Source organism: Mixophyes fleayi, chromosome 1, assembly GCF_038048845.1.
Source record: "Mixophyes fleayi isolate aMixFle1 chromosome 1, aMixFle1.hap1, whole genome shotgun sequence".
In the NCBI taxonomy this organism is placed as follows: Eukaryota; Metazoa; Chordata; class Amphibia; order Anura; family Limnodynastidae; genus Mixophyes; species Mixophyes fleayi.
The window spans coordinates 137,144,848-137,166,616 of NC_134402.1; the positions used below are offsets into that span (position 1 = coordinate 137,144,848).

At 40.4% G+C, this 21,769-nt stretch overlaps 1 protein-coding gene across 1 annotated transcript in view; it reads right to left on the bottom strand.

Moving 5' to 3' along the window:
- Positions 1-12,523: 12,523 nt before the first annotated feature.
- CYP2U1 (cytochrome P450 family 2 subfamily U member 1) overlaps positions 12,524-21,769 on the bottom strand; it is a 50,789-nt gene continuing 41,543 nt past the window's right edge. Inside the window, exons 3-5 of the mRNA XM_075200739.1 lie at positions 19,651-19,812; positions 17,858-18,025; positions 12,524-14,564 (exon numbers count right to left, since the gene is read on the bottom strand). Of these exons, the coding sequence (XP_075056840.1) occupies positions 14,386-14,564; positions 17,858-18,025; positions 19,651-19,812 (509 nt within the window). The 3' untranslated portion in view covers positions 12,524-14,385. The remainder of the gene's footprint in view (positions 14,565-17,857; positions 18,026-19,650; positions 19,813-21,769) is intronic.

Sequence of the window (21,769 nt, forward strand, 5' to 3'; positions counted from 1 at the left end):
GGTACTGCTATATTACAAAGTTCACTGATCCAGCAGTATAAGTCTAGTGGTACTGCTATATTACAAAGTTCACTGATTTTGCAGTATAAGTCCATTGGTACTGCTATATTACAAAGTTCACTCATTCTGCAGTATAAGTCCACTGGTACTGCAATATTACAAAGTTCACTCATTCTGCAGTATAAGTCCAGTGGTACTGCTATATTACAAAGTTCACTCATTCTGCAGTATAAGTCCATTGGTACTGCAATATTACAAAGTTCACTCATTCTGCAGTATAAGTCCAGTGGTACTGCAATATTACAAAGTTCACTGATTCAGCAGTATAAGTCCAGTGGTACTGCTATGTTACTGGCAGGAAAAAAAGGCAGTTTGGATGCCCCTGTACAAACTGGCTCTATTTTACCTGAGTTGGCCCCCCTCCAGTGTGTACTTGGAAAGAGTTTTTAGTACAGCGGGGTACCTGGTCAGTGAGCGGCAAAGGAGGTTGCTTCCTCAGAACGTTGAAAAAATGATGTTCATAAAAATGAATTATCAATTCCTCAATCAAGTACAGCACTGCCCTCCAGATAGTACAGAGGGACCTGTGGTTGTGGAGTCCAGCGGGGACGAATTGATAATGTGTGAGGAGGAGAAAGTACACACTGTAGGGGGAGAGGAATCAGAGGTTAAGGATGAGGACGACATCTTGCCTCAGTAGAGCCTGTTTAGTTTGTACAGGGAGAGATGAATAGCTTTTTTGGTGTGGGGGCCCAAAAAAACCAATCATTTCAGCCACAGTTGTTTGGTAGGCCCTGTCGCTCAAATGATTGGTTTGTTAAAGTGTGCATGTCCTATTTCAACAACATAAGGGTGGGTGGGAGGGCCCAAGGACAATTCCATCTTGCAACTCTTTTTTTGCCATTATGTGACCATTCAACAGTCGTTTGCCATGAGCACAAAGTAAAACAAAATTAAAACAAATTCAACAAATTAAACCAAAAGTAAAATGCCCTGTCATAATCAAAAACAAGAGGTATTGATGTGCTTGAACTACTGTAGGTTTTATAAATTATAAACATTACACTTGAAAGTTGGAGGAGGTATTGTGGCCCCGGCAACTCCACTATGCAGTCCAGATAGAAGCATATCAGATATTAAACAACATTGACTGTTGCTGCCAAATCATAAATTAATAAAAATGACCTGTCATCATCAAAAACAAGAGGTATTGACACGCTCGGACTACACCCTGTATATGCTGCAGAGGATGTAGGAGCAGGCAGCTGTGCAGTGGAATTCAGACCATTTGAAGGCGGAGGTATTGTGGCCCCGGTACCAAATTGTGTACCGGGACCACTGCACTATGCAGTCCAGAAAGCTCCCTCGGTGAAACGTTTTGGACTAAAAACAATATTGTGAGGTGTTCAGAATAGACTGGGAATTAGTGGAAATGATTGTTATTGAGGTTAATAATAGCGTAGGAGTGAAAATAAACCAAAAAAACTTGATTTTAACACTTTTTATGTTTTTTTCAAAATAAATCCGAATCCAAAACCTTTCGTCAGGTGTTTTGCGAAACAAATCCGAACCCAAAACCTCATGCAAATCCGAATCCAAAACACAAAACACGAGACACCAAAAGTGGCCGGTGCACATCCCTAGTAGAATCCCAGGCCTATGTTCTACTGAGAACTTGAAAGGTTGTAGTGCCAAAAACCAGCGGGTTACCTTGGCATTTACCTCCCGGTTGTTCTGCATCCATCTTAATGGTGCATGGTCTGTTATTAGGGTGAACTCTCTGCCTAGGAGATAATAGCGCAGAGCTTCTGTAGCCCATTTTATGGCGAGACATTCTTTTTCCACAGTGGCATATTTTTGTTCCCTTGGAAGCAACTTACGACTTAGGTAAAGGACCGGATTTTCTACTCCATTCTTCTCCTGTGACAAGACTGCACCTAAGCCAACACCAGAAGCATCAGTTTGGAGGAAGAACCTCTGGGTAAAATCTGGTGCTTGTAGAACTGGAGAGGAACAAAGAGCTAACCGAAGATCAGACCAGGCGGTTTCTGCAGAGTCAGACCAGGTTAATCTATCTGGACAACTTTTTTTTAACATGTCCGTAAGTGGAGCAGCTCCAGTGGTGAAGTGGCTTACAAACCGCCTGTAGTAACCTACTAAGCCTAAAAAGGTTCTTAACTGTGACTTTTTCTTTGGTCTTGTCCAATTTTTGACTGCCTCCACTTTGTCTAGCTGGGGTTTTACATGCCCTCGACCAACAATGTACCCCAAATATTTGGCTTCTCTCATGGCTATGGCACATTTCTCTGGGTTAGCTGTTAACCCTGCGGACCGTAATGAAGCTAAGACCGCCTCAACTTTGGCTAAATGTGATCCCCAGTCTGGGATATAAATCACTATATCGTCCAAGTAAGCAGCTGCATAAGCTGTGTGAGGTCGTAGCAATTTATTCATAGACCTTTGGAAGGTGGCAGGTGCCCCATGCAACCCAAAGGGTAGGACTTTATATTGGTAGAGACCATAAGGGGTGGAAAATGCAGTCTTTGGCTTGGCCGTGGAAGTCAGGGGAACTTGCCAATAACCCTTTGTTAGATCAAGGGTTGTTAAATAATTGCTACCAGCAAGATTTTCCACTAGTTCATCCACACGTGGCATCGGATAGGCATCAAACTGCGACATACTGTTTAGGCGCCTAAAGTCATTGCAGAACCTAATTGTCCCATTGGGTTTCGGGACAAGCACAATGGGACTATTCCATTCACTAGTGGACTCTTCAATTACATCTAACTGGAGCATCTTCTCAACCTCCTTTCTCACGTCCACCCGTCTGGCTTCTGGAATACGATATGGCTTCTGCTTGACAATGACTCCTGGCGCAGTGACAATGTCGTGTTCGATTAAGGTAGTGCGCCCAGGAATGGGAGAGAAGACATGCCTGTTCCGGCGAATCATTTCTTCAGTCTGTTGTCTCTGCTGAATGGACAAGGCTGGCTCTATGGGCACTTCAGACTTTTCAATGGCAGTACTCACTACCTGAGGAGAGGTTTCCTCATCATGCCAGTGTTTAAGGAGGTTCACATGATATATTTGCTCCTCCCTTCTCCTACCTAACTGGTGGACTCTGTAATTGACAGCACCGACAGCCTCTAGAACTTCATATGGACCCTGCCAATGGGCGAAAAGTTTGCTTTCCTGGGTAGGAACCAGGACTAGGACCTTGTCCCCAGGCTTGAAAGATCGAACAACAGCACTTTTATCATAACTTTTCCTCTGTCATTCCTGAGCCTCTTTTACATGTTGCTGCACAATGGGCCCTATCTTTCCTAGCCTCTCATACATTTGGGACACAAATTGTACCAGATTTGGCTCCCTGGGACCTTGCTGCTCCCACCCTTCTTCTAACATATCCAAGATACCCCTGGGCTGTCTCCCAAACAATAACTCAAAGGGACTAAACCCTGTTGAAGCTTGAGATACCTCACGGATGGCAAACATCAAATAGGGAATAAGAGTGTCCCAATCTTTTTTCTCTTGTGCCACTGTTTTCCAGAGCATGTGCTTTAATGTGCAGTTAAAGCGTTCCACCAAGCCATCTGTTTGTGGATGATATACAGAGGTGTGAAGCGCCATAACCCCTAGCAACTGGCACATGTCCTTCATCAGTTTAGACATGAATGGAGTACCCTGATCTGTGAGAATTTCTTTGGGTATTCCCAAGCGTGTAAACATCAATACAATTTCTTTAGCTATGGTGCTGGACTTTATGTTTCGTAGGGGAATTGCCTCTGGATACCTGGTTGCATAGTCAAGCACCACTAGTATATATTGGTGCCCACGTGCAGATTTTTCCAGGGGCCCCACAAGGTCCATAGCTATCCGTTCAAAGGGAACTTGTACTATTGGTATTGGAATGAGAGGTGCCCTGTACATGGGTTTGGGACAGGTTCTCTGACAAATGGGACAGGACTGGCAATACTTTTTCACTGCCATGTGTACACCGGGCCAGTAAAACCTAAGCAGAACTCGTTCCCGTGTTTTATCCTCCTCTAGGTGTCCCCCACAGACATGTGTATGTGCTGCTTTTAACACTAGGGTTACATGGACCTGAGGAACCATTAATTGTTCTACTTTTTCCCCCTGTACATTAGCAACTCTATACAGGAAATTATTTTTAACAATAAAATATGGTATACCTTCTGCAGGCTGGGCGGCTTTCGCTACCCCATTTACCTCAGTCACACTTTTAAAGGCATGTTCCAAAGTGGCATCATTAAGTTGGTCTTGAGCAAAGTCCTGCAAAGGAAACAAAATTGGTATTGCGGACCAGTCCGTATCCTCACTGACAGGCGGAGTGGGCTCATCTGCGACATCACCGACCAATGCTAGTTTGGACTGTCCATGTTTCCCCACAGTTGGATGCTTTTGTGGAACTCCTGCTGTGACTCCCAGGATGGCATTCCGGTTTGGCGGTTCCCAAAGATCGATGTCCAGATGTTGTGGATTCTTAGGCGGTTCCTTTAAGATCGGGCTTCCGACCGCTGCATCAGTTGCCGGCATGTCCGGCCGGATCCGCTCACCGAGGACATCATTAAACAGTGGGAAGTCTCGCCCCAAAATGAGTGGATATGGGAGTTTAGGTGCTATGGCAGCTACCACCATAACAGTTTTGTCTTTGAGTGTGACTGGTAGTATTGTTCTCTCATACTCCTCTGTTGTGCCATGTACGCAAAGAACTTTCACTTTGGGCAACCGAGAAGTTATGGTTTCGGGTAAAGCAGAGCTGGAAACCAATGAGAGTTCACTCCCCGAGTCAACCAAGGCCAGAACAAGGTTTTGGTTGATTAGCACAGTCACCCGGAACAAACAAGGACTTCCTGATGTGGGACTCATGGTAAAATAGCTTGGAAATGCAGGTCCAATATGTGCTACAGAACAGTCCATAGGTTCCTGTAGTTTAGGACACTCTGCCTTAAAGTGGCCTGGCTCACCACATTCAAAACACTTCAGATTAGACAGCTTTGCACCTGGCCCTCTGTCCGTAGCAGTTTTGCCATTGGGCCCTGGGGCAAGGATTGTCAAACCTGGCTTTTGGCGTGGCAGCGGCTTTGGCACAAATGCAGGTTCTTTAGTCATTTGCTGTAGCGCACAAAACCTTTCTACCACGGTGGCAAGCTCTTCATAAGTTTGTGGGTCTGATTGCAGAACCCACCTTTGCAAATTGCGGTTCAGCCCCCGGATGCAGTGATCTATCGCCAGAACTTCAATAATCCGAGAAGGCGAATTCTCCTCAGGCTGCAGCCACTTCTTTAAAATTTTAGAAAGCTCAGCCACTTGCGCTCTGACCGGTTTTTCTTTATCATAATGCCATTGGTGATAGCGCTGGGCTCTGCCTGGCCCGGAAACTCCAATGCGAGCCAATATCTCAGACTTTAGACACAGATAATCAGAGGCCCGTTCCTCATCTAGATCCATATAAGCTCGCTGAGTTTCACCAGTCAGATATGGCGCCAGTCTCTCAGTCCAATCTTTAGGAGGCCATTTTGCCCTTTTTGCAAGTCTCTCGAAAGACACCAGATATGCTTCTACGTCATCAGCTGGTGACATTTTCTGGAGAACAGGACCAGGTGGTTCATTTCTGTCATGCCTCACCTGGCTTAACTCTTCTCTTAAGAGCCTTGTGTTTTCCCCCTGTGCCTCGGCTACTTGTAGCATCTGAGCTTGCTGCTGTTGCAAGAGCCCGCTACTGCAGAAGCCCACGCGTACAACTTCTTCCTTTTTATGGTTCTTTATTGTCAGGATGGTAAATATTTTGACACCGTATACTTGCATAGCAATCATGGAGACCCTCAACGCTTACTATACATAGTCCAGCTCTCTGTCCAGATCAGCCAGCTAGCCCAGCGTTGATCTCCCTGAACAATGAAACAAGCAGGGTTTTATACCTGACACTCCTCCCACAGGCCTAGCTTGATGGACAGGTGACACACCCACCTTCTCTTTAAAAGGAAACGCCCATCCCTGGCTCTGTTTAGACTATCAGACCCACCCTGTCTGTTTGCTGAGAGGAAGCAGCTTTTAAATCATGTAAGTAAACCAATTTCAAACTACACATATGTTTTTACCAGGTTTAATCTCCACCTAGGTACATAACTGTGCCAATGTTTTACTCTACTTCCCTGCATATTGCCAGCTAAATGCCTCCTTTTGCTACAATATATATATATTATTTTTTTTTATTTTTTTTTTAGAACTATAAATTAACCCTAAACTGGAGCTCACACCACTTATCAATGTAGACCAAATTAAATATTATATGGATAATGGTCAGATTGATAGCAGCTTCTCTTTGAAGAGATCCGCAAATTATCCTCTAATTCCAGAGACAAATTAGTGAAAACAAATTCTGTTGTCCCATTCAATAAAAGTTAGTTATTAAGTTAGTTAGATGTAAATTCGTACTCCTGACACCCCTTATTCTATGTTAACCCATACAAACGGGGCACCTTACTTATGGGGAGATCATCAGCTATTCAACATTTCAACTGTGTGCTCATTTTTTTTTTTGTAAAAAAAAAATAAAAAATGAAGAAATCTGCCTTCCTGGGTTCTCCCCAGCCGGTACACATCTCACGACCCTCTGTTTGTCTGCAGCCAAGTCTGTCCCCACCACTAGGGGCAACAGTGAACACCAGACTTTCGGAGCAGACTCCGGGTTCTGCTGTACTGGTTGGAGGGGTTCTTAACACAAGATTATCAGAAAGACAGAGCAAGATAGACTGAGCAAAATAGATGAAAAGACATAGCAAGATAGATGGAAAAGATAGATAGATGGAAAAGATAGATAGATGGAAAAGATAGATAGATGGAAAGACAAAGCATGATAGACGGAATGACAGTACAAGATTATCGGAAAGACAGAGCAAGATAGACTGAGCAAAATAGACAAAAAGTAATAGCGAGATAGACTGAGCAACAAAAATGGAAGGACACAGCAAAAGAGAAAGAAAGACATGGCAAGATAGACAGAAAGACAGAGCAAGATGGACTGAAAGATAGAGCAAGATAGACTGATCAATATGAACGGAAAGACAAAGCACTGAGAACCATAATCGGAAAGATAGGGCATGATAGGCAGGGTAAGATAGATGGAAAGACAAAGCAAGTTAGACGGAAAGACAGAGGACGATAGACTGAGCAACATAAACGGAAAGACATAGCAAGATTGACTAAGAAACATAATAGGAAAGGTAGAGCAAGATAGGCAGGGTAAGATATATGGAAAGACAAAGCATGATAGACAGAAAGACAGTTAAAGATAGATGGAAAGACAGATTAAGATAGACTGAGCAACAGAAAGACAAAGCAAAATAGACTGAAAGACAGAGCAAGATTATCGGAAAGAAAAATCAAGATAGACTGAGCAAAATAGACGGAAAAACATTGCAACATAGACTGAGAACCATAATCAGAAAGATAGAGCAAGATAGGTAGGGTAAGATAGATTCAAAGACAAAGCATGATAGACGGAAAGACAGTGCAAGACAGACTGAGCGACAAAAATGGAAAGACACAGCAGAAGAGACAGAAAGACATGGCAAGATAGACGGAACGACAGAGCAAGATAGACGGAACGACAGAGCAAGATAGACGGAACGACAGAGCAAGATAGACGGAACGACAGAGCAAGATAGACTGAGCAACATAAACAAAAATACAAAGCAAGATAGACAGAAAGAGAGCAGGATAGATAGGGTAAGATATATGGAAGGACAAAGCAAGATAGACTGAAGGACAAAAAAAGATTATACGACAGTCAGAGCAAGATAGACTGAGCAAAATAGACGGAAAGACATAGCAACATAGACTGAGAACCATAATCAGAAAGATAGAGCAAGATAGGTAGGGTAAGATAGATTCAAGGACAAAGCATGATAGACGGAAAGACAGTGGAAGACAGACTGAGCGACAAAAATGGAAAGACACAGCAGAAGAGACAGAAAGACATGGCAAGATAGACAGAAAGACAGAGCAAGATAGACGGAACGACAGAGCAAGATAGAGTGAGCAACATAAATGAAAATACAAAGCAAGGTAGACAGAAAGCCAGAGCATGATAGATAAGGTAAGATAGATGGAAAGACAAAGCAATATAGATAGGGTAAGATAGATGGAAATACAAAGCAAGAAAGAATGAAAGACAGAGCAAGATCGTGAAGACAAAGCAAGATAGACTGAGCAAAATAGACGGAAAGACATAGCAAGATATACTGAGAGACATAGTCGCAAAGATAGAGCAAGATAGGCAGGGTAAGATAGATGTAAAGAAAGAGCATGATAGACGGAAAGACAGTGCAAGATAGACTTAAGCAACAAAAATGGAAAGACACAGCAAAAGAGACAGAAAGACATGGCAACAAAGACGGAAAGAAAGCAAGATCGACGGAAAGACAGCGCAAGACAGACTGAGCAATATGAACGGAAAGACAAAGCAAGATAGACGGAAAGACAGAGCAAGAATGACAGGGCAAGATAAACGGAAAGAAAGTGCAAGAATGACAGTGAAAGATAGATGGAAAGTCTGAACAAGACGGGAGCAAGATAGACTGAGCAACATAAAAGGAAAAACAGAGAAAGGCAGAAAGACAGAGCAAGACAGACGAAAAGACAGCAAGATAGACAGAAAGACAGGGCAAGATAGACAGAAACACAGGGCAAGATTATCGGAAAGACAGAGCAAGATAGACTGAGCAAAATACACAGAAAGACAGCAAGATAGACTAAAAACCATAATCGGAAAGATAGAGTAAGATAGGCAGGGTAAGATAGATGGAAAGACAAAGCATGATAGACGGAAAGACAGTGCAAGATAGAATGAGCAACATGAACGGAAAGACATAGCAAGATAGACTGAGCAACAAAAATGGAAAGACAGAGCAAAAGAGACAGTGAGACATGGTAAGATATACGGAAAGACAGAGCAAGATAGAATGAGCAACATGAACGGAAAGACATAGCAAGATAGACTGAAAGACAGAGCAAGATAGACGAAAAGACAGCGGAAGACAGACAGGGCAAGATAGACTGAAAGAAAGCGCAAGATAGACTGAGCTACATGAACGGAAAGACAAAGCGAGATAGACTGCAAGACAGAGCAAAATAGACAGAAAAACAGGAGAAGATAGACTCTGCAAGATAGACTGAAAGACAGAGCAAGATAGACTGAGCAAAATAAAAGCAAAAACAGAGAAAGAAAGGCAGAAAGACTGAGCAAGATAGACAAAAAGACTGAGCAAGATAGACAGAAAAACAGGGCAAGATAGACAGAAACACAGGGCAAGATTATCGGAAAGACAGAGCAAGATAGACTGAGCAAAATAGAAGGAAAGTCATAGCAAGATAGACTGAGAAACAAAAATGGAAAGACAGAGAAAAAGAGACAGAAATTCAGGGCAAGAAAGACAGAAAGAAAGCGCAAGAATGACAGAGCAAGACAGACGGAAAGAAAGTGCAAGACTGACAGGGAAAGATAGATGGAAAGTCTGAACAAGATAGACAGAAAGACAGCTCAAGATAGACTGAACAACATAAAAGGAAAGACAGAGCAAGAAAGACAGAAAGACAGAACAAGAGAGAATGACCAACAAAAATGGAAAGAGAGAGTAAGAAGGAGAGAGCAAGATAGACAGAAAGAAAGACAGAGCAAGATAGACAGTAAAACAGAGCAAGAAAGACTGAAAAACAGAGGAAGATCGATGGAAGACAAAACTGAAAAGACAGAGCACGATTTCAGAGAGCAGAATAGACAGTGCAAGAAAGACAGAGCAAGATAGACAGGGAAGACAGATAGGGCAAGATAGACGGAAAGACAGCGCAAGATAGATGGAAAGACAGCACAAGAATTATAGAGCAAGAAAGACAAAGCAGAATAGACAGAGCAAGAAAGTCAGCAAGACAGATGGAGACACAGGGCAAAGTAGACAGGGCAGGACAGAGCAAGATTGATGGAAAGACAGCGAGATAGATGGAAGTACTAAGTGAGGTAGACAGTGCATGATAGACAGAAAGACAGTGCAAGATATACAGAAAGACAGTGTAAGATAGACAGAAGTACAGGCCAAGGTAGACATAAAGACAGAGCAAAATAGACGTAAAGATAGAACAAGATAGACAGAGCAAGATAAAAAGAAAAACAGGGCAAGATAGACAGAGCTAGAAAGACGGAAAGAGAGATAGACGGAAAGACAGACCAGGATGCACAGAGTACAATAGATGGAAAACAGAGCAGGAAAGAGAGAGCAAAATAGACCGAGCAAGATAGATGGAGAGGCAGCTCAAGATAGACAGCGCAAGATAGACGGAAAGACAGGGCAAGATTGATGGAAAGACAAAGCAAGATAGACAGAAAGACAGGGCAAAATATACAGAAAGACAGCTCAAGATAGACTTAAAGATCGAGCAAGATAGACGGAGAAATAGTGACAGGGCAAGATGGAAATACAGGCAAAGATAGACGGAAAGATAGAAGATAGATGGAAAGACAGAACAATAAAGAGTTAGAAAGACACAGCAGTATAGACAGTGCAAGAAAAGTGGTGCAAAATAGACAGAGCAATATAGATAGAAAGACAGAGCAAGATAGCTGGAAAGACAGAGTATTATAGAAATAAATAAAGAGCAATATAGACGGAGCAAGATAGAGAGAAAGACAGATTAAGATGGATAGAAAGACATAGTAAAATAGACAGGGCATGATAAACAGGGCAAAATATGGAGAAGAAACAAGGACAGAGCATTCCACTCCCAGAATGGAGTGCTGAGTGCATTCCCCATCCATTCCGGCAGCCGGAATGGATGGGGAATGCACTCAGCACTCCATTTCTGCATACATGAAGTCAGTTATAACAGATAACTGTAATCTATAGGAGTAATCTCCAATATATATATATATATCTATGGCAGTATGTAGCAAAGTTGATCCCCATATTCCAGAGAAGCTATAGCATACCAAAACGCAGTCTACAGGCCTATAAAAGACAGGCATCTTCACTGAAGACCCAGCAAGCAGCAGAGGGCGCTATATTAAGCTAACTAATTCCGGCGTTCCGGCTGTTCCGGATTGAACCCAAAGGGCCAAAATATCAGCAAACATCTTACACTTGACAGTGGCATTTATTATAAAGGTGTCTGTAAGGAAAAGAGGCTTATTTTACACAAACGTACTAATGGAACATGTGTTTATATATCTCCCAATAAATTTTGAAAATTAAAAAAAAAATCTAAAAAATTCAGTATTGATATGTATGTATGTATGTATGTTGTGCATATTTAGTTGTGCTTTTTAAACGCACAAGATGCTTTTAGACCAATTTTAACAGTTGTTTTAGCTAACTGTTTTGGACTTAAACATGACCCTGAGCTTCCTTAACTATTAGCAAGGATTTGAGACATGAGTGACGTCAGTTTCCCGTAAACGCACAGAGGGAATGCCTACTGTTCTTAAGTTAAAATCCATAACGCCTACTCTTCTCAAATGATCTCTCATCTCCACCCACTCTACTGCCATTCCCACCCCTTTCTTCTCAAGTAGTCAGCCACCATCGCAACACCATGAGTGCCGGATATGCTGTTTGAGCAGCGTATCTGGTGTTTTACGCTCCTCAACTCCCATTTTCACGCATGCGCAGAGGCGACTACTGGATTATCTGCATACGGATGCATTTGCGTACCTTGAAGAATCAGGCCCCCCATTCTTGGAGACTTATTTTAGATAGGACAACATGGGCAGACAGGCTGGAATGTCTCCACAGTAATGGATCTACATGAGCCTCCTCAGTTGAATGTAGATGGTTCCCAATGAGTCTACAGTCACTAAGATTTGAGCCAGTTAGGCACCGACAATATGTGTAGGCTATATGGAAACTTTTCCCTACCGGATGATAGGAGGGGATGCTGCGGTACATCCAATGTACTTAGATTTCAGGTGATAGTGCAGGATCCCTAAAAAAGCGTGTCTTCTCAGTTCTGATACTAAGCCCCGTCTCCTGGATTATGAGTCTTAAATGCTCCTTATTAATGTACACTTTGCCTGGAAATATTTTAAGGCAATCAATCCTTCCATATTACTATGCTTATGATACATCTGTATATTTGAGCAGCTAAAAGAGTATAAGTAGTTGCTGCTCTCATTCACTTTATCCAAACATATTACAATTATTTTTCTTTCCACCACTAGAGGGTAGTGTAATATATTGGAGAATCTATACCATTTCACTTCTCTGTATAAAATTCTCTAAACAGCATTCCTATCTATTATTACCATCTATTTATATAGTGCCACTAATTCCGCAGCGCTGTACAGAGAACTCATTCACATCAGTCACTGCCTCATTGGGGCTTACAGTCTAAATTCCCTAACACACACACACAAACAGACACACACAGACAGACAGACACACAGACTAGGGTCAATTTGTTAGCAGTTTGTTAGAACTGTGCAGGTACAAGTAACTCACTAATAGCATAGTCATTTTATGCAATTGTTTTTATTTTCATTCTTGCATTTATTATAAAAGAAATAAAATTGTAAAAGCCTTAGGGGCATATTCAATTCTCGGCTGAAACGGCGAAAATCCCGCGGTCCGTGCACGATTACCGTTATTACGGTAATCGTGCGTGGAAAAACAGTTAATACACTAATTTACACGCTGGATTTCAGCTCGCAGCTCCCTGAGCCGTGAGCTGCAATCCAGCTACAAATTACCGTATTAACTGTAATAGTTTTAACGCTGCAGGACTTCTAAAGAATTGAATATGCCCCTTAAAATTAGAACCCACCCACAAAAAAATATATACATAAATAATATTTCACATGAGCTAGATCAAGATAACAACATCCTGTTTTCTCAGTTAAAAAAAATAAAATAAAAACACAGATTGCATCTAAGCTGCATATTAAATGCAACATAAGGCAATGTGGTTTATATGCTCTTTTGCTTGCTTTTGATAATGGAAGATAAAAACAACTAATTGCTAATACCAGTATGTTGCTTAAGGAAATGATAAGCAAGTCATAGTAGTTTGGTCATTCTTTTGCATTGCTATGTACATTCTTCTATTGTTTTTGCTACATTACAGCAATAATGCTATCATACAAGGTACACTTGTGAACAGTTAGGTTTTTGTCAACTAAAAATGATATTCCAGTTGTAAGTGAAGTTTCAGTTATGTGAAGATGACAATGTCACAAACATGTCCAATCAAGATTTTCATGCCCAATAAACAACTTTGGTAGGACCATTCGGCATCTGGCCCATACACTCTGCGATATGAGGCCAATTACCCAATATTGAATGAGATACTGCAGCGTGTATGACCAGCATGAGATTCACAGAAGAGATATGCAAGGAGATAAAGGGATAATAGGGAAGAAAAGAGAACTATGGTATTTTAGTGAATGGTGAGTTCGACACACAGGCTTACTATTACCATCTTATAAATGAGTCAAAGTCCTTTAACAAGCATATTTTAAAACATTCATCACTTAATGCTTACATAGGCTAAAAGAAAAGCAAAATTAAAAATATAGAGTTAGGGGGGTATTCAATTGTTTCTTTTAACGCGCTAAAACAAAAAAAACAGAGCGCTCTAAAAAAACTTCATATTATACGGTAATTTTGCGCGCGTAAACAGTTAATACGGTACTTACTCGCTGCCAGCGGGCTGAATTTCAGCTCGCTGCTCAGGGAGCTGCGAGATGAAATTTAGCGAGTAATTACCGTATTAACGGTAATATTTTTAGAGCGCTCGTTTTTTTTGGTTTTAGCGCGTTAAAACAAACAATTGAATACCCCCCTTAGAGTCCCTTAAGCTTAAAATCTATATTCTATAGTCTGGAAGTCATGAACATAGATTTTTTTTTGTGTCTGTACTTTATAATTCATGCATGAGTTTCTATCATACAGATTTGTTTAGCCTTTACTTTTAGAATTTTCCAGTCCAGTAACAATCTCGGAGTGTCTCTAATCACTGCATTATCAGAATTACCACAAGGAAAGCAGATGAAAGTGTGTGTCAGGACTCATTGGTGTATTTTAAATGTGTTTTACAAGTTAGAAAGATATTTTTGGAAGGCAGGGTTGGATGACTCACACAACAATTTAACTTTACTCGATTAATATAACCAAAGAATTAAAAATGTTCTGAGAACTAATTAAATGTTTCCTTTATCTCCATTAGTTGTCCTAAGGCACTATTACGATACTTTTAGCACAACTAAAACCCCCTTCATGGTTAAAACAATTTTTGATAGCCTGATTCAGCACTAGACAACCATATATATATATCTGGGCATGAGACAATGAATTTGTATTGATAGGGAAACATGAATTATCTTTGTACAATCTTGATATCAAATGGGTATGGGGCAAGTGTCAGGCCGAATCGTCCCTCCAATATCGGCTTGAATGTGTCATCAGCAAATGAAAAGCTGAAAGATTGCAGCAGGCTGACAAACAACAGGAAGAGCTCCATCTTGGCCAGCTGTTCACCCATGCAGACTCGTCGACCTGGTCACAAGAACATGGAAAATGCACGATTATTAAATTTTAGGTTTCAAATGCAGATACCATTGCTACTGTAATGCAACCCTGCACTGCATTATCTCCTCAGGAATGCTCAAGTTATATTGCAAAGCTCTACTCCACTGACAAGCCTTATCAAAGGGGAAAGAGAGAAGGGGCTTTTTATTTTAGCAGATATCAGTAGTAGAAAATAATGCATGTATGCCTTCTGTAGCTATTGTTTTATAGATCTGCTATTTCATATTCCTTTATTCGTTAGCTCCAATAGGAAATAAAAGCAGCAAAACCCAGAGCAGGTGGAACAAATTCACCTATCAAGGTCTATTATTTACTCACATTTCTAGATTGCTCAGTATACAATGTATTCATAGTAGTGTAAATTAAAACAAGTGTCCACTTGCAAGTGACTAACCAAGCAGAGAAATATGAAAACAATCTGACACTCAACATGCTCTGACCACAAGTAATCAAGTCTTTTCACAAATGAATGTATCTGTTAGCACACAAAAATGAAATATTTATATTATAAAAGGTATATATTTTACTTCATTTCATATGATTGATATAATAAAAGGGCCCTTGACCAATACTTTATACTTAAATAAAAGGACTTCATTTCCAGAAGCGTTACATTGAGCATAACTAGGACATTTGGAATTCCAGCTATTTTGCTTTGGGCTACAAAATGTAAGCTACTCCATGGTCTTATGTAAGAACAATGTGACCCTTGTCTATCAATGTTTGAAATATTCTTTCTAATATAAAAACAAAGTTGCAAGTCCAGGACACAGCATGTTGTGGATACAGACCACCTCCAATTAACACGTACACAAGCCATCTCTAAGCACGATTACACAAATCACAACACACAATGGCGCCGTTTTAATCTGGCAGGATACTGGAAACCTTTCACTAGTGCGAATATACTGCACCTTATCTTGTCTGTTTAACCCAATTCAATGGCATTGTGTGCCTACTTTGTGATATAAGTGTTGCGTTTGCTCACAGTTGGACACAAAACTTTCAGAGTTTTGTATCCAATTTTCCTGTTCACCAGTGCTCACTCTCCAGCTATTTTTGTCTCAGCTATTGAAATGTGCTTGTTGAACCAAAATCACCAGCATGTCCATCCAGTCAACAGCTGCCAGTGCATGCTGTAACATGTAGTTCCATATACAAAAATAAATAAAATGTAAGCTTAAATGAATAACAAAAACTCGCAGAACCCCTTTGTGCTTAACTTTAATATAAGATAAAATATTCTCCATATATAATACAACATTTTCTATCTTTGTAATCAAATGAGAAATACATCAGTTTTTGCAATCAAATGTAAGAATCTATATATTAAAAACCTATACAACTGCTCGCTACACAGTTGCTGGCTGAACAGTTAATGTGATTGTCGGCCACTCAGGGTAACAGTCATTCAGTGACGGGTGCTTGTAGCAAGCAGCTGGGTTGGCTTTTATTATATTTTTCTTGCACTGTATTAAAAAATTCCCATTGGAACAAAATTATTTTCCATTTGATTACAATAGATAAAAAACAAAGAAAGATTTTAGCGCAGGGCTGATAGTCTGTGTGTGTCGTGGACGCCATGCTTCTTTTTTCTCATTTAACACAAGCAAAAATTTTGTTAAACAAGACTTAAATATAACTTTTCATGCCAACTGTCATGGTGAGGTCCCAAATAAAACATTAAATTGGTACATCTGAATGTACATTAGTTCCCTTAAAAGTGTTTAAAATCCATCTGGTCAGTCAGCACAGGTGGAGGTAATTAGGTTAAGCTCTGACATTCTTTTTAGAAAACTCACTTAATATATGAAGATCACAGTCATACATTCCCTCTAACTATTCATGTATTTTCCTACTTAGAGTAGACTGTCCAATTAAGGTATTGTAAAAACAAAGTAGCCCACTAGGTGTAAATTTGAGATCCTATTAGGCAAATGCAAAATATAAAGGCTACCTATGCATGTATATAGGAAATATTAACTTTAAAGAAAATGCCTTCATATTTCATAGTTTGGGAAATTAGTGTGCCCCTCTGTACTTAGGGGCAAAAACAGCACAAGGGTTGTGGAGTATAGATACCAACTGCACAGGAAAACCACAGTAGTCACATAACTTTCAGAATGATATTTGATATGTAAGTGTGTGGGGGGTTATTACTGGTTTATTGAAAGGGGAATAATGTCTCTGGGATATGTCCAAGAAAAGTTATGGAAGGTCAAAACTTTTGGACAAACTATAATTGACACCCACATTAGCATACAAACTTCCCCTCTGAATGCCCTCCCAGTGAAACCTGTTTAAATACTCTGTGTGTGAGGGCAGTTTGTCAGCTCTTGGGGTTCAATATAATTGAAAGCTTGTCCATTTTATTCTGCTTTGTCCTAGGCATACATACTATGATACATAAGTTTCATTCTCTGTAATTTCATCCCATTTATTTTTTGTATGTTCTTTTTTTTTCTTACATCCAAATGCCTGGATCTTTGTGTATTAAATCTAAAATGTAATATGTTTTGTCCTTGATACTCTAACGAATCCATTAGTCTTTTATGAAGAGTACCGCTTGACCTGTTTACCCTTTGAATGCTGGTGTGTGCATTGCTAACCTGTGTGTAACAAGGAGCATAGTTTGTGCGCCAGTGTGTGACAGTATATTGGGGTCCTATTGGCGTTATTCAATAAGTGGTGGCAGATCATAGGTGTGTATGGGTGTGAGAACGCTGTTTGGGGGCAATTCAGCAAATCTATAACTTGTGTCACAAGTGAGTGAAAGATTAAGTACTGGAATCGTGTGTAACCCCATTCAGTAAAAGTCAGAGACAGTGGAAGTGTGCTTCACACCCACCATATACATTCTATGGGGAAAATTCCCCTTCTTTAGTTGTGATAAGAGTGAAAAGGTGAGAAGAATGGAGCGAACATAAAATTGTTTTGCACTATCATGTGTGTAACTTATGTCTGTTACACCCTCCCCCTGTAACCCATTCCTTGTTCTGTTTGTCCTTTCCCTTTTTGTCATTTCTGTATAACCAATTTTAAGTTAAATTTCAATAAAAATTAAAAATGTTTAAAAAAATAAATACATTTGAATTGGGCCCAATGTGTTCACCTTGGGAGCAACAGATAGTAATCTTTAATAACAGTTTTGTACCTAGAAATTGGACAGCAATAGCTTTTCTATGCAAAACCTTGCCATTGCTGTATGGATTAAATACAGGTTACATTAATTTTACATAAAGAATATAAAAGGTCTTTACCGATTCCAAAAGGAATAAATGATTCTTTTTTAAGGATCTGTCCATGGTCATCTAGAAATCTGCTGGGGTTGAAATCATTTGGCTTCTCCCAAATCTTTGGATCTCTGTGTACTGCCCAGAGATTGGCCAATACCACACTACCCTTGGGAATGGTATATCCCTGGAACACTGAATAGGAAAAAAACCCACAAATGTTTTAGTGTCAGTTGCATATAAGGATTGTTTTATTTGCTTAAATCTAGCTATACACTGTATAAGTATAAGTACATGCGGTTTCTTAAGTAGAAGCATGGGACGTTAAAGTGCTATACACAGTGGGGCTGATGCAGTGTCAGTCATAACATGGGAGTAAATGACAAAACAAGAACAAGGAAAAGTAGCATATTTCCTCCCATATGCCGAGTTGACACATCTTGAGATGCATCCGCTCCTGGTTTAAGCCATCATCATCGGCAAGTATATGCACCTCCTATAGCAGGCACAAAAGCTACACCTCCTAACAGGCGTATATGCATGTTCCTGCACACCTTTACTGTACTCTGCCTATGTGCTCCTTCCCTCCCCCGTCCCACCTCTACTGGTGCAGGCCGGGCATAGATGTGCACTCACTTTCTGGGCATGCACAGCGCAATTTCATGCAAGAATTGGCGTATATATCCCACTCTGCAGCAGTCCCAGTATCTTCAAAGAAAGAAAGGTGCTCTCAGCTGCAAAACCTTGTGGTCAAATGGAAATCACTAAACTAAAATCTGGTTTATTGTGTAAATTAGGGCATGGTTGAGAATCAAGGAAAACCAGGTCAGAAAACTAGCTGTGTTTACTGCTTTACTGCTTTATTTGGCTAGCACCCAAATACACCTAAAACAATATTGCATTGAGAAAATTGCAACTGTCCTGCTTTAAAATCTGGTGGTTATCATTTTCACGATAACCAGAAGCGGCAATGTCTGGACCCCACAGTGTTTAAAGACTTAGCCTGCAGGGTAGAGACATTGCCGCTTTAAATTAACATATATCTACGTTGCACTGTAGTCAAACTCAACTGCCAGAAAGCTGTGTATTCGGAATGAGTTCCTGTCAGCATGCTGGTGGCAATCTGCAGCTCTGGTTTTTAGTTAAGTCTGTTTATATTCTAGTCGTTTTCTTTTCAAATCAGATATTTTTTGTAGGGCTCCTGCTTGTCGAGTTTCTGGTAATCGTGAAAACGTACCTTACCCTTAAAATCAGCCCTAGTATAAATAATTTTATTAACCAGCTATGCATCTCTTGACCATTAAATGGCAAGTAATGTCATTGGAATAATCTAGACATTTCAATGCATTTACAATAATGCAGTGCATAAGATCATTTAACACATGTACATGTGTGTACTTTTATATTCTCTATAACAATGTCCACTTTTTCTCACAAACTTGGAAAATATTGTGAGAATCCAGGAGCAATGACCAGTGGTGCAGAAACAGAAGGATCTGATTGGCAAACTGTGGCATGATCTATATTGCCACTTCAAATCTGAAAGATAGTCACTGAGCATACTCCTCTTGATCTTTTTCAGCTTTCATTTGTTAACTGCAGACTGCAGATATGTAGTTACCAGTTTGTAATTAGGGGAAAGTATTATTTTCATACAGAGCAAAAGTGAAAATTCATGGTAAAGTTAAACATTGCATTCAACTGGTCACTTTCATATAGTTGCCCTTCATTAAGGCTAAATTAAATGCTCTGATTTACGGACTTGGATTCTAAGGTTTGAACACTGAATACACTGCATTGTGAAATTGGTTGTTGTTTACCTGTATTTTCAGAAGCCATGTGTGGCACAGAAAGAGGAACAACCACAGTCATTCTCTGCACCTCCATAATGGTGGCTTCAGTGAATGGCATTTTACTCTTATCAGTCAGTGATGGAGGCCTGTCATGTCCTACAATTGCATCAATTTCGGCTTGGACTTTCTCTGTTAAGAAGAAAAAGCAGAAGAGGATTGTGAATTTATGCATCTAAAGTAAATAAGAAACATCTTTTTTTAACGCAATGAAGAGTAAGAGGAAAATTTTAAGTTGCTTCATATCTATTACAACAACATATTTATTTATTTTATTTGGAAAAAACAAATAGCATTTTTTCTGATGCTTTGCCAACCGTGGGTTAGGAACATAATTTCCAATAAGGAAAGCTGACCAATGAGCAATGACAAAATTGAAATCTGTATTCCAGAACTTCTTTAAGAACTACTTATACCGGAATCATTTGTGCTTTATATGAAACTGGGGTGGAACTATTAAGTTGTTGTCCAAAACAGTTACTTACTGGCCCATTCTCCCGAAATGTTTAGGAGACTCTCGAATTCTGGATAGGTCTCCTGGATTCCAGGGAAAGTAGGCCACTCCCCCCCCCCCCCACCCTACCCACTTCCTAGTGAAGTGGGCAGGATGGGAGCCCCATGACGCGATTTGCCGCAAATCAGGTCATTTTGGCCCTGCAAAATGCCATGATTGTATCGCGTGGTTGGGGCCAAAATGACGTTAATCAAGGCACCCCGCCTCCTTCCACATTCACAGTTCCAATTGATTCCGGTATCTCTCGGAGGTGGTAAAAAAAAAATGCATGCTCTTGTGGTGTGTGATATGTGAGTGGCACTGGTGACAGGGTAACAGTGACATAACTGTTCTACACCAGTAGTGCCTATTTGTCTGAAAGCTGTTGCTGCCTGATGAATGCATAGTTGTACAGCATTGGGTGAAGAGAGAAATCGTTTCTGATGTCACCACATATCTATGTCCTGCTAGTGTAGTAAGGGATTAATGTCAGATGATGTAGATCACTAGCATGGAAAGCGTGTATTTGGTGAGGTAAAGGAAGTACTTTGGCTGAACCACATTATCCCCATTCCAAAGTAAAGTGTGTTGTGTAACACTTACAAATGTGTATGTGATATATTTTAAATCTCTACTTAATATATTACACGGCTAAAGTTGGGTTCTGGTTTGCCCACTTTTTATATTTAGGGCTAATGTGATGTGAAATCGTTCACTTCCAGAATTACATTATTAAGTGGTTTTGCTTCCCTGACCAGAAGTATGCATAATACAGGATGGACTAGAAGTTTATGGAAACAAGTAAGCATTTATGGTAGTCGGATGGTTTGGGGTGGGAGGATTGAGAAGAGATTTAAACGCCTTTTTAACACATTTAAGTCTCTTCTCAATCCTCCCACCCCAAACCCTCCGACTACCATCAGTGCCCAGGATCTTGCTTCCTATTTCAAGAACAAGATTGATAAGATCATACTTGAAATGGTATCATCTCTCTTGACTAGCAATAAGCTCAATTCCATCCCAGCATACTCTGACACCCTCTCTTCATTTGATCCCACAAATGAAGAGGAAGTTTCAACTCTCTTCTTATCTTCCTACTCTACCTCCTGTCCTTTTGATACCATACCCTCACAAATTGGTAGGTCCTTGTCTCATGTGCTCATTCCACCTCTAACTAAAATATGTAATCTCTCTCTCTCTACTGGTATCTTTCCATCACTATTCAAGCACACAGTGATTACTCCTAAAAACAAAATTCTGACCCAAACGCTCTCTCAAATTACCGCCCCATCCCTCAGCTCTCATGCCTGTCCAAACTTCTTGGGAAAATTGCCTACACTCGCCTCACATATTTCCTTTCTGCAAACAATCTATTGGATCCTCTTCAATCAGGCTTTCACTCTCAACATTCCACAGAGACTGTGCTGAATAAGATTGTCAATGATCTCATCACAGCTAAAACTAAAGACCATTACTCTCTTCTAATTCTCCTGGATCTCTCTGCTGCATTTGACACTGTTGACCACTCTCTCCTCATACAGACACTACAATCTCTAGGTCTTCAAGACACTGTCCTATCCTGGTTCTCATCCTACC